This window comes from Naegleria fowleri (genome assembly GCF_008403515.1).
Source record: "Naegleria fowleri strain ATCC 30894 chromosome Unknown tig41, whole genome shotgun sequence".
Lineage (NCBI taxonomy): Eukaryota > Heterolobosea > Eutetramitea > Acrasida > Naegleriidae > Naegleria > Naegleria fowleri.
Window position 1 is genome coordinate 60,330 of NW_025407973.1, and position 13,537 is coordinate 73,866.

At 36.4% G+C, this 13,537-nt stretch overlaps 6 protein-coding genes across 6 annotated transcripts; 3 read left to right on the plus strand and 3 right to left on the minus strand.

Moving 5' to 3' along the window:
- Window positions 1-332: 332 nt before the first annotated feature.
- Window positions 333-4,131, minus strand: FDP41_004713 (uncharacterized protein; the record flags this gene model as incomplete). Its single annotated transcript, XM_044708157.1, has 2 exons — window positions 333-3,405; window positions 3,947-4,131. The coding sequence occupies 2 exons, from the start codon at window positions 4,129-4,131 to the stop codon at window positions 333-335; spliced, it is 3,258 nt and encodes a 1,085-aa protein (XP_044560750.1).
- A 469-nt stretch (window positions 4,132-4,600) lies between these two features.
- FDP41_004714 (uncharacterized protein) lies at window positions 4,601-4,939 on the plus strand (the record flags this gene model as incomplete). The annotated part of the gene is made up of 1 exon (XM_044708158.1): window positions 4,601-4,939. The coding sequence occupies one exon, from the start codon at window positions 4,601-4,603 to the stop codon at window positions 4,937-4,939; it is 339 nt and encodes a 112-aa protein (XP_044560751.1).
- Window positions 4,940-6,010: 1,071 nt separating this feature from the next.
- Window positions 6,011-8,051, plus strand: FDP41_004715 (uncharacterized protein; the record flags this gene model as incomplete). The annotated part of the gene is made up of 2 exons (XM_044708159.1): window positions 6,011-7,273; window positions 7,383-8,051. The coding sequence occupies 2 exons, from the start codon at window positions 6,011-6,013 to the stop codon at window positions 8,049-8,051; spliced, it is 1,932 nt and encodes a 643-aa protein (XP_044560752.1).
- A 248-nt stretch (window positions 8,052-8,299) lies between these two features.
- Window positions 8,300-9,439, minus strand: FDP41_004716 (uncharacterized protein; the record flags this gene model as incomplete). Its single annotated transcript, XM_044708160.1, has 2 exons — window positions 8,300-8,467; window positions 8,612-9,439. 2 exons carry the CDS (start codon window positions 9,437-9,439, stop codon window positions 8,300-8,302), a joined length of 996 nt encoding a protein of 331 aa, XP_044560753.1.
- An 829-nt stretch (window positions 9,440-10,268) lies between these two features.
- Window positions 10,269-11,939, plus strand: FDP41_004717 (uncharacterized protein; the record flags this gene model as incomplete). Its single annotated transcript, XM_044708161.1, has 1 exon — window positions 10,269-11,939. One exon carries the CDS (start codon window positions 10,269-10,271, stop codon window positions 11,937-11,939), a length of 1,671 nt encoding a protein of 556 aa, XP_044560754.1.
- A 148-nt stretch (window positions 11,940-12,087) lies between these two features.
- FDP41_004718 (uncharacterized protein) lies at window positions 12,088-13,197 on the minus strand (the record flags this gene model as incomplete). The annotated part of the gene is made up of 1 exon (XM_044708162.1): window positions 12,088-13,197. One exon carries the CDS (start codon window positions 13,195-13,197, stop codon window positions 12,088-12,090), a length of 1,110 nt encoding a protein of 369 aa, XP_044560755.1.
- Between the last annotated feature and the right edge of the window lie 340 nt (window positions 13,198-13,537).

Genomic DNA, 13,537 nt, shown 5'->3' on the forward strand with positions numbered 1-13,537 from the left:
ATGGAGCTAGGCGTTGTTGTGGGAAGAGAGAAGGGGGATGAGATGGATGACTGTTTTTTGTTGCGTGAATATAACTGAACTGCTTTTGACAGAATGACGAGCTGTAAATTGCTAAAAAGAGAAGGCTTGTTTGTACTCATATAGAAATTTAAATAACAAGTGCATTCCAAAAGTACCATAATTAATGGGTATCAAGCTGATTGTTTCGTGCAATTAGCTTCAGCACTGTCATCCTGGCTTGTATTATCACATGAGACGTCCACTCTCCCTTCAAAACAAGCAAATTTTAGATTCAGAAATTGATGATTCAGAAGAATGAACAATTAAATAATTTATCTCACCAAGGTGACAACTACAACATGATCATTGTCGTTATTAATTCTGTCAACATTCATCTCTGAAGAAATAACCACAGGTTTTTCAGATTTTGGAGTTTCAAAGAAGACTTGCATACCCTTCAAGTGTTGTTCAATGAAAGAGGTGTGTTTCTTCAAAATTTCAACAATTTGTGGTGAGCTCTTGCCTGTCACAAATACATCAACCTTATCGTCAAAGTTCAATCCAGCTTTCTTTCTAAGTTGTTGAACCATACTTGTTGTTTCTCTGCAGAAACCTAATTCCATCAACTCTTGACTCACCTCAGTGTTGAGTATCAAGGTACCATTGCTGCAATCATCAGCAAAGTAGTTCTTTTCAGTGCCAACAAATTTGCTAATGACAATCAATTCTTCACTGGTAATTCTTTCACCACACAACACGACTTCTCTGGTCTTCAAGAATTGAACCAATTGCTCATGTGTTAATGATTTGATAGCTTGATTCACTTCTCTGAACTTCTTGCCTAAACGTTGTCCCAAAAGTCTGTTATCGGGGCTTGCTTCTAATTTGACGCTATATTGTCTAATGTCACTAGTTGCCACAATGTTACCGTGAACGTTGAGTTCCTTCTTAATGAAATAATCCATTTCCTTCACTCGTCTAATGAAATCTTCGTCAACATTGCAAACAATAAACTCAGAAACTGGTGTTCTCGAAGGAATATTCTTTCTGACACGCAAAGTTCTTCCGACCTTAACAACGCTTTGCATTGCCTCAACAGTTCTTTCAATTTCTAAATCAATCTTACTCTCATCACATTGAGGGAGCATTTCAAAGTGAACGCTAGCTTCGCTCTTAGAAAGTAAATTTTTGAGATTTTGATACATCTTTTCACACAAGAATGGAGTAAATGGTGACATAATTCTCACAGAATTATACAATGCAATGAACAAGGCAGACAAAGCAGATAATCTATCCTCCTTAGTTTGACCCTTTTGTTCTCCCTTCAAACGTTTGTTATTCATCTTGACGTACCAACGGGTAAGGTGATCGATAAATGTTTCTAATTTTGGTGTAACATTGTACAACCGATAGGCCTTCATTTCTTCAGCAATGGCTTTCAGTAAACTGTTGCTGGAGGAAACAATCCACTTATCCATAATATTTTCAATCTTGGCAGAGTTGGCAATATCACTGTTGAAGGGTTCTCCAGTCTCCGTAACGTATCGTCTCACAGCTTGGACGAAGAATCTATAGGCATTGTACCATTGCAACAAGACATCCTTTACGACATCCCTGACACCGGCTTCCTTGAACTTTAGAGGTTCAGCTCTAACTACAGGAGAGTTAATCAAGTATAATCTCAAAGCATCAGATCCGTGCTCATCAATGACCAGCTTTGGATCTGGATAATTCTTCTTACTCTTACTCATCTTTGAACCATCCTCAGCAAGAACAAGTCCGTTCACAATGACATTTTGGAATGGGCAAGTATCAAACAAGGCAGTACCCAAGACCAACAAAGTGTAGAACCAACCTCTTGTTTGATCCAAACCTTCAGCAATGAAATCAGCAGGGAATGTGTTCTTGAATTTTTCAGCATTTTCGAAAGGATAGTGATTTTGTGCGTATGGCATGGATCCAGATTCGAACCAACAATCGAACACATCGGTAACTCTCTTCAAAATCTTACCAGTTCCCTTTTGACTTGGAATAGTAATTCCATCAATGTATTGTCTGTGAAGATTTGTAATACCCTTCACACCGCTCAATTGTTCTAATTCTGCAACAGAGCCTACAGCAACCATTTCCTCACCTTCATCACTCATCCAAATTGGGATTGGTGTACCCCAGTATCGACTTCTTGAAATGGTCCAATCCTTGCAATCAGCCAACCAGTTGTGGAATCTACCTTCTTGAACATGTTCTGGCACCCAGTAGGTTCTCTTGTTGTTTTCTAATAATCGCTCTCTCAATTCAGTCACTGCAACAAACCATGAAGGGATGGTTCTATAAATGAGTGGAGTATCAGATCTCCAACAGAAAGGATACTTGTGAGCAATAGCTTCCTTCTTGAATAATCTAAGACGTTCTCTCAAATCATCACAAATGTGATGATCAGCATCCTTAATGTACATTCCCTTAAATTTTTCAATTGGGGACACGAAACGACCGACATCATCCAATGGGCATGGTGGCAAAACTTCCTTTCCATCAAAAATTCCGTGTTTTAAGCAGACACGATAGTCGTCCTCACCAAATCCTGGAGCTTGATGGACAATACCAGTACCACTTGTATTGGTGACATAGTCATCAGAAACAACTTTGAATGCAACTGATCCAAATTCAGCGCGATAAAAATCATAAAGTGGCTCATATTTCAAACCAACCAATTCTGCACCCTTGAATTTTCCATTGGTCTTTGCCTTTTTGAAATATTTTGGCACTAATTCTTCCAAAATAATGAAGTGCCATTTCTTTTGGTCATCATAAACTCTCACATAGTCAAAGTTTTCATTGACACAGAGAGCCAAGTTACTTGGCAAAGTCCATGGTGTAGTGGTCCAAGCCAAAAAGCTAGTATCTTTGAATCGTTCATCATTAGTAATGATTGGGAAAGCAACAGTAATGGCAGTGTCTTGCACATCCTTGTATCCTTGTGCCACTTCAAAATTTGAAAGTGGAGTGGTGCAACCTGTACTGTATGGCATGACACGAACTCCCTTGTAAACGAGACCCTTGTCCCACAATTGTTTAAAGACCCACCAAACACTCTCCATAAATGAAAAGTTCATGGTCTTGTAATCATTCTTAAAATCAATCCATCTGCCCAATCTAGTAATAATTTCCTCCCAGTCTGAGGCATATTTCATGACAATGGATTCACATTTTTCATTGTATCTAGCGATACCATAATTTTCAATGTCAGCACGACTCAATGTCATGGAAGCAATCTTTTCCTTCACTTTCTGCTCGTCTTTCATGTCTTCTTCAGAGAGAAGCTTTTGGCTTTCAATCATTTCTCTCTTGAGAATCTTTTCAATTTCAAATTCAATTGGTAAACCGTGGCAATCCCATCCAAATCTTCTTTCAACATAGTGTCCAGTTTGGTGAGCGTACCGAGTGACTACATCTTTAATAGTACCTGCGAGAATATGACCGTAGTGAGGATGCTATAGGTTCCATAGTAGTGATGAAACAACACGATTTCATAATGATGATCGGTTGATAATATTTATATGTGCCATTCATTGATTCATCATCGATTAATTATGTGTTGACAATTATAGTATCGGGTAACGTGAGCAATAATGAGATGAACAATAACCCACAATTCATTGAAGAATTCAGAAGATTTGAAGAATATTACCGAAACTCGTGTTAGGAGAATGACAAGAAATCACAATATATTTACATACGCTAAATTCATGTAAGATTCCAAATTGTGGAAAAGTGGATATCACGAACCAAAAATTCAATTCCAACAAAATATATATCAGGTTGATGATTCAAGTATTCGGCAACCATATATTGAAAGAACAACAAACGGACGGGTAGAGAGATGAATATTCAGCAAAAACCTCAGAGTCATCATCATCTTCAAAATCTCTCTCCCGAAACTACATACCCTGTTGCAAATGGAGGACCATCATAGAAAGAATATGGCTTCTTTCCTTCAGACATCTTTACGCTTGTTTTAAAAGCATCAATATCCTTCCAGAAGGCGAGTACCTTCTCCTCTTCTTGTGGGAAGGAAATATTGGCATCCACTTCTTGCAAGAGTTGTTGTGGGGTGTTGTTATTTTGGAGCATTTTTTTGTTTCGATCTCGACATGCTCCACATGCTTTGATTTTAATGATCCTCATTCCAAAGCAAGAGCAGCATCTCAATCGTGCACTCACTCTCTTTAATGGGAGAGGTAAAGGAAGGAAATTAAAGCAAATCAGAAAGTATTAAATTTGAAGACTTTTCAAACTCGAGCGTGCATTTGTTCAATTCAAACATCCCTTGAAAGAAAGGAAACCACTCATATACTTTCGGAAGGTTCAAAAGCTTGATATGAAAAAATGTCATGTTTATCGAAAAGGGCTGGTCTGCTAGAGGAACTCAGGGATTGCTCCATCATAACTGTGAATAAAGCGTTCTGTTGGATGTTTTTATAGTTACTTAATTTGAACATTCTCAACTTGTACATTTTAAGAAATTTTGTATGCCAAACAGAAATTAAAAAAAACAATTACACCATCCCCATTATTTGAATTCAACAACAACAACTCTTTCATGATGATACTTCCTTCGTTCCAAAATTCTCTATTCAACCATGTAAAACACTTGATGGCCTTGGCAACCGTTTCATCATCATCGCAAACAAATTCCGTCGTGAAGAAGTGTGATTCTGCTCCGAACATTTCCTTCATGTTGGCCCGAGAATTGTTTTCCATTCAAACCATGAATGTGAGGGTAATACATGTCAATGAGGAAATAGACTCTACCATTCATCATGACGCGGATATCAATGAAGCCTTGAACGAGAATACCCAAATGCCATTCTATGAAATACCATCCTCTCAATGGCTGACAGGCTTGCTTCCAAATGAAGAGAACAACAAGTCACAATAATGGACAATGATATTTCATGTGAAGTGACATCACACTCTTGAATCACTGACATCTATGACACTCTTAAATGTTTTCATGTTATTGATGCAAATAGTTATGACATTATCAAATAGTTATTGACATTATCTGATACTGATTCCGTGTTTGGATTGTTTTGAAGAAATTGGATTTTTCTTTACAAGGAAGCAATTCTGACAGAAATCGAATACATGAACAAATACAAACTAATGCAGAGCCTAACTGTAAGATCAAGATGTTGATATGAATGGGTTTGTTTTTGAATGCAAAAGTGTATATTTCAAGATGACCGATCAAACTTTGTTTAAAACAGGTATTGAAGTGAAGTTTCCTTAAAAATCGAAAATCGAAAATATTGTTTATAATCAAATTCATTGTGACAAACAAAGGTGGAACAATACAATGAAATGACAATGTTGAATATGTGAACAAAATTCTGGTTTTTCAAACGTTTATTTTGATCGAAAAGCCTTAGATGAATATTATTCCTTTTATAAATCGTTGATTATTCTGTTATTTCTTTTTAGGTATGTAAAACGTATTCTTCTCCTTGTAAAAGGTTAGCCATCTTGTTTTAAACACAAGTTTTGGTTTTGGATTGTGTTTGTTGAAACTCCTGATTCCTTACAAAGCTTAACAACCAATCCATAGCTTTCTCAGGACTGATTTGAAAAAAAGCCTTAAGTGTCCAAACTAAACACTTTTGAACTTAAAAAATATTCTTCAACGTTTACGAAGGAAAAGGAATGCCACCCCACAAACAGAGAAAGCAAAGAGAATTTGTGATGGATAAGGATGATGAAGAGAGAGTGGAAGCTCTTCCTCAATCAGATGAAAATAGAAGGAAAGAAAGAAAATCCAAGGTTTGGTATCGCTAGGATTGGTCAATGCAATCAATTCAGAAGGACTTAAGAATCAGGCAAAAGATATCATTTCGGTGTTACATGGTATGGGTTTTTGAGAGATCATGGAGACTATGAGGATGTTTTGAATCGCTTCATCAATGAACGATTACTACAAAAAGATAGAAATAATTTTGAACATACTTTGTTTATGCGGGACATTCTTGTTCCTTTTAAGGTACATTGTAAGACCTCTTCTCAGTTTGTTAAAGATGTTCTTGTTCCTGTTCGAAACAACCAAATAGCAACAGAAGTGTTTCCCTTTGTTCCAAAATTACAAGAGGTTTGGTTTGATGAAGGAGTTGATATTAAGGAATCATGTAATTACGTGTTGGCACCAGAAGGGGTGGGGAAAACTGCTTTGATTGCGAGAAAATTAGGAGCCAATCCAGGCATCATGATGACATGCTCACCTGATTCTCAAAATCTCTCTGATAGCAATGGTGATGCAATTTCTATTCAACTATTAAGAATGTTCAAAGAAAAGCCAATCATTGATATCAATGCTACTGCAAGTCAACTAATTCTTTGTAATTTTATCGCAAGATTACTATTTCTTCACTTTTCATTAACTATATGGGAACAAACGGAGAACAAAACACCATTCGATAATCCTCTCCAAATGTTATCTTATGCTCAATATAATAGAAATACTATGAAAGTATCTTCAGAAATTTTTTCAGAAATAGTGAAAAGTAATCCCTGGATATCTGCCCAGCCTTACTATATAAGTAATTTCTTAAATTTTTTAATGCGAAAGTTATATGATCGATTGAACCTGAGAAATGATTCGCCATTTATTATTGCTATTGATAACGCAAGTCTATTCTTGCAATTCCAAACTCCAATATTATCTAATAAGGGTACTCCTCGAAATTTGTTTTCATTAATGGAAAAAGAAATTTTTCATTTAAAAAGTTCCTTTCCGATAATTTGTGATATTTATTGTGGCACCTATTTTAAAATTGAGAGGATTGAGTTTGTCAAGTCAACTCTGGGGAGATTACGCGAAATGACACCTCCATACAACTTTATTGGTTTGAATTTCATTGATTTCGAGCAAGCATTGCAGTTGCTCCAAACAATGTATGATGTGGATGCTCTATTAGAAGCATCCAATATCTCCAAAACAGAGTTTTATCAATCTGTTAAACACATATTTCCCACAAGAAGAAGAGTTATTGGTCTTGTAGCCTCCTTTTTAGAAACAACTTCATCTCCCGATCTAGTACAAATTTTCAAAGATCAGTGGAACAATTTTGTGAAGTCAATTGAAACAAGTGTATTAGAAAGAATTGACAACAAACAATCACCAGAATATTTGGACCCTTCGTTTTTAATGGATGTTTTTCTAATTAATGAATATGATATTGGGGGGAAAACAATCACATGTGATGATCAATTGGCTTCCTCGGTAATTGGATCTGGGATAGCAAAACCAAATTTGGAGTTGTTTGAATTCAACGTTTATACTTAATTGCAATGAGTATCAATTTGATGCGTCTGATCCAATTCTACAAAAGGTAGCAAAAGAGATTGTTACAAAGAAATACTTGAATTCCATGACCATACCAAATAATCCAATCTCCATTTTGAACCAATTATTAACAATTCCACATGATAATCCTCAAGTGTGGAACAAGATATTTCCTCTTCTATTGCAACACCACTGTGGCAAATCTCTCAAGAACAATGCAGTCATTGCAAATCTCATAACCAAAGGTAGCCCATATGAGCCATTAATGGAACTCAATTTTGAAATTAAGTCATTCATTCAATCGATTAATTTCTATTACAAATATCGCACATCAAAATGGGCACAAGCACTTTTAAACAGATCTGTTAAAAAATTTGCTCAAGGGGATGTTTTTTATTTTCATTGTTTGTTAAATTATAACAAACCAATTGAAGAAAACTCGAGCACTACATTCAAAGATATCATTGACGGGTTATATTTCTATCCTTCTACCTATTGTCATGCAGACGGTATTTGTTTGAACTTTTCTGATGATGGGCCTTATGGGGTTATTGTGAGTAATAAGTTACACAATTTCGATACAAGAAGAGAATTCTTGATAGCTGTTAAAAAAGGGATCAAGTGCACAAAAGTTGAAGAATTTTACATTAATTATGACTTTTTAATTCCTTTTTCTGCGGTTGTGATTGGGGGAAAGAAAAACAAGACTTTATAACAACATTAAGCAAGAATAATAGACTGATTCCTTTATTGGCACATCTACACATAAAATATCAACACATCAAAACAACGAAAGGTGAGAGAATTATTAAAGGTTTTTCGGAAGGAGGAAAATATTTGATCATGAACCCTGATCCAAATAGTATTAGAGAACTATGTCCAGATATATTCTATTTGTTTCAACGCAATCTTTTTAACACAGCCAAAATTCAATAAAACCATTTGAGTTCAGATTAGGCAAGGTCAAATTATTTGTAAATTATGTTTTCTTCGAGTTGAAGAATGAATCATAATATTTATTGAAGTTTTTTCTTTTTGAAGAGCAGCATTGGCAGCACCATGTTTAGGATCTGGTCCTCCAATAATTCCTCTCCAAACAATTCTATACAAGTAAGGCAACACAAGATAAGGCTGCCATTCATTTCATTTGATCAATGATTGTGAGATTAGAATGTATTATATCCAAATGCACATGCCATCCATTCATGTATGTTGTTCAATGTACGTCATTGTGTATGAATCCATCAACATTAAATAACTTCACATTGTACTTACCACACTTTCCAAACACCAATAAGACCAAATTTCATGAAAGACACCAAAACTTAATGAAACAATCACACTCAACACCCAACCTGAGAACAATCCAAATCCCATAATGTAATTAGACATGAACCAATCATCAACAGGTTGGTAACGAAAGAAGTGAGGCAATACAGTAATGAGAAGCCATGTGAACCAATGAGGTGCATAACCATACAATTGATGATATGGAAACATCCAATACAAATGATTGGGTCCTTGATAGGAGCACATACTGGTACCAATGTTTTGCAATGGTACTCCGTTGATGCTACTTTCTGTTCCGTAGGCATCCCAAGTCGTGGTTCTTGATTCAATCAGCCTTTTTCTCTCATCAGCACGTTCCGAGAAATTAGTGGCTTTTGGGAAGTGTCCCATCAAGCCATAATAACCCATATACAAGGAAATGGAAGAAACGATCAGACACAACAGAGAAGCGACCAACGTAAATCGATACAAATTCTTTCCTTTCAATGTATTCTTCAAACACCAATAATTATGAGCAAGAGGTTGACCCCAAATCAAGAGATGAGCCACTACCGTAAGGATTTGATTACTCGGAGTATGGCATGAATCGATCAAGCCAAAGTAATACTGAGCAAATTGCAAACTCTCCATCAGAAAGTAGGTCCCGTAGAGAAGAATTTGGGAGAAGAGTGCAGCCTTTTTGAAGTTGTAAAAGGAGGAGGAGGATTGGGCTTTTGAGGGAACTGCTACTTGCATAAATCTTCTCACTTGATCAAGAGTCATAACAAGACCAAGACATGAGAAGAAGAAGGAACTTTTCATGGACCAACACATGGTAAAGTAAATTTGGAAACAAAATATAGCTTGTTGAAAAGGATAGTTTCAAGTTGATGATGATGATGATCAACCTTGCAAGGTTGAGGATGAGAAGGAATATTCAGAGGAGGAAGAGATGCTCTATGAGTGGGTGGTGGAAAAAAGATTCTTCTCAGATCAAGATTCGGTTAATTATTGCAAAATAGAATTTTCGAAAATCAAGGAAATGAAATAATTGATTTTTTTTTGGTGTTGTTGATGTTGTGAATATTCGATTTATGAACCAAAAGAATTAAAAAAGTGAAATGAACGCTTTTATCAGACACCTGACAGAGAGTGGAAGTTTTTGTGAATCATTAAAAAAGGTCGATCTTCTCCTTAGCACATGCATCCACGATTTTTTACATAAAGTAGTAATGACCAAACGTTTCCAAAAGAAGTTTTGAACCATTTCGAAAGGAATCTTTGGGGTGTTGGTGACCAAGAATGTGGTCATTTAAACAAGATTCCTTTTGGTCTTGCGTTTCACAGGGTGTGAAGATGGATTTTGGTTATTGCAACGCAAGGGATGCACGTTCCCTTGTTCTCCTTGTTTTTTCAAATCGAGTCGTTCACTCATCATTTGCTTGATTGTCATCGGCCTGTGACAACAAATCCAAAGGTAATAATAAATATTATCAAATGCTAAGGACAATTTGTCGCTTGTGTGGTAATGGAAATGATAGATGTTGTTGAATACAAATCTGTTCAAGCATTTAGGGTGAATCATCATTTGTGAATTTCGTGTGTTACATGTGGTTGAACATGAATTCAATTAATTACAATAAAATAAATTATTACAAAAAAAATGCCCAATATTCCTCCACCGTCGGGACTCTACCGACAAGATGTCACTCCTTCTTCGCAATCGCAGCAGAGAGGAATTAGTGCTTTTCAGCAGCAACAACAGAGAAGTCAGCAATATCAGGGCCATCAGAATAGAATTTATTATGGTGGTGGTGGAGGAGGAAATTATCAGCAACATCAGCAACAACAACAACAACAACAATATAAAAGAAGTTATTCCGATTATAATGCAGATCAAAATTCTCAACATACACCACCTCAACACCAACAACAACACTCAGGACAGTTTTATCAGAAAAAACAAAAGACTGATTTTCATCACCCACAACAACAACATTTTGGATCTCAATATCGTGATCACCACCATCATCATCAAAATGATAATTATTCATCATCATCCTCACAATATTCCAGACAAAATTCTAATGGTTTTTCTCTAGGCGCGTCTTCAACAAACTTACCTTTCCCTACAATAATTCCAACAGGCATGAGTATTGAAGCCTTGAATGCTCTTCTCATCCGAATTCGATTACATGAACTCAATGAACAAGGAGCACAATTACATAATGGTTTTTCATCTCTTGACCGACAAGAAAAACAAAAGCTCTATCGTGAAATTCAAAAACTGGTTTCTCTCGCCCGACAAATTAATCCTCTGTTTAACTATGAGAACCACTTTTCATTGATCAAACAATTTGTTACAGAATCAGAGATTTCAATGGCTGATATGGGAGAACAAGAATCATCGGAACAAACAAAAGAAATTAGTCGTAAAATTTACATTCCTGTCGATGAATATCCAGACTACAATTTTATTGGTTTGATTATTGGACCTGGAGGGTTAACACAAAAGAAATTGGAAAAGGAAAGCGGAGCAAAAATTGCTGTACGTGGAAAGGGAAGTGTTAAACCAGGTAAAATTCCTGCAAAATCGTTTGGTGATGAGGAGAATTTACATGTTCTTATTACGGCTGAAGATGAAGATTCTGTTGAAAAAGCTGCTGAAATGATTAAGAGGTTACTCATTCCAGTCGAAGAAGGAACGAATGAATTAAAAAAGGAACAGCTAAGAGAATTAGCACGACAACGAGGATTCACCATTGAAGGCATGTCAGATGCTGAGCTTGGAGCTGCTGTAGAAGATGGAGGCGGAGAATCTGCTGATTTTATTGCAAAACTTCAATCTTATGGCTTAAATCAACACATGCCCGATCAACCACCCATTCCAGGTGTCACGTCACATGTAGAAATTCCAGGAGTGACCGACAATAAGAAATACACAAGTGGAGGCAAATCAGGTATAGAGAGTGCTCTGGACAAGCTTAAGAGAGAGCTCTTAATGGAGGCCGATGAAATGGGTAAAGCTCTCACCGAAGAACAGAAAATGGAAGATGAGAAGGCCGTGGTAGAGCCACCAAAAATTCAAGCACCAAGTGCAAATCCTTTCGAAGATTCATATGAAAAAACCTATGACCTGTATTATGAGTATTATAAGCAATATTTTCTTCAACAACAGAGGACCTATCAGCAATTTCTCGACTTATTTAGAGGTTACGGAGGAGAAATACCAAGCAAAGAACATGCATCCTATTTCCAAACTGTTGTGTGGGCTATCAGTGATCAACTTCCGCCCGTACCTGGAAGCTTGGTCATTCAAAAACAGCAACCTTAATAAAACTCAGTATTTGTTACAATTTTTTATGTGAGGGAGCATTTGCAGATAGATGACACGACAGTATGGAGGTCAATTTAAATTGAACTCAATTTCAACTATTACTTGTCAACTTTTATTGTATCCTTTTGACCTTGCTCCTGTCAAGTTATTTGTTTTCTTCTTCACTAGTTTGTTCTGTTGATGGTTCTGCAGATTGTTCTTCTGAGGCGGTCTCAACTGAATTGTTTAAAGCTTCACTTGGGTTTTGGATGTTTTGAAGGGCTTTCTGGATTTCTTCCACACTCTCGTCCATACCAAGGCCAAAAAGCGCTCTGATCCACTTCTCTTGAGCTTCTGGACTAGTGACAGACTCCATACTTTCCAAACCAGAGACAGCAGTGCTAATCTCAGCTCCAACAGTTTCAGTCATGTACTTTTCAAATGATCCCTTTCCATTCTCCTTCTCATATTCGGCAATCATTTTTTCTGTTTCCTTAAGCCTGATTAATTCATCCATGAATGGACCAAGTGGTTCCATATCAGGATCCAAACGAGAGTCATAGGTCAAAAGCTCAATATTTTTCAAAGCCTCACTGTTTTCGTCAACGTAATAATCCATAATTGATGAGGAAGCAAGTTCCATGTCAAGTGCTGTTTGATTAATGGATTGTTTGTGGGCTTCTGGCACTGGCATTTGTGAAGCAAAATCACGCAAGGTCATTGTAAATGTTGCGTCAGTTCTTTCATTTTCTGGCTGATTCATGTTCATTTGGTCTTGCTTCTTGACCAAGTACTTTTTGTATTCTCTCATTTCTTCAATAAATTCCAATTCTAATTGTTGTATCTTTTGGAGAGTCTTTTTGAACATGTATTGATTTTCATCGTCATCTTGAGCGAGCGTGAAATCTTTAGTAATATCTTCTCTCCGTGAAGCATATTGTACTCCTTTAGAAAAAGTATAGGGTTTTAGGGAATTATCATGATATAACTCGTAATTACTCTTCTCATAGTACTTGTGAATGTGATTGTTTCTACGGGCATCTTCAATAGCTTCCATAATTTGAGTTTGTAATTTGGAAACATCAACTTGTCCGTGTCCGATGTAGGGTACTTGTTCTTTTTCGAGGCGAACTTTAATTTCATAGTTTCCTTTATAAAAGGCTGTAACAGGACCACTTCTACCAACAGCTTCACTTCTCGCCAATTTTGACATGAAATTATACTGGTTCCACAATTTAACAGGCATAGTTTTGAGTTGTTCGGGTGTGTTCAACATTCTGGCAACAATGTCCTTTGCCTTTTTTCCCGTTCGTATGTATGATTGTGGGATGTATGAACTCATCTTGGACTAACAAATTGATTAGAATTATAATAATGATAGGAAAACCTCTAGAGGATGATGAGAAAGAACAAGACAATGATAATAGGAAAGAAAAAAACTTTTGCTAATGATGACGAGGAAACAGAAAGAGGAGTTGAATGAACGAACAAGAAGGGCTTTGTTTTGAAAAATTTTTTTAAATTCCAAATTCATCTTTTGAATGATGATTTTGTGTTATGTATTCGAACGAATGAAAGAAGGGTTGTTATGTCCTTCATGAAGGACATACTCCTCA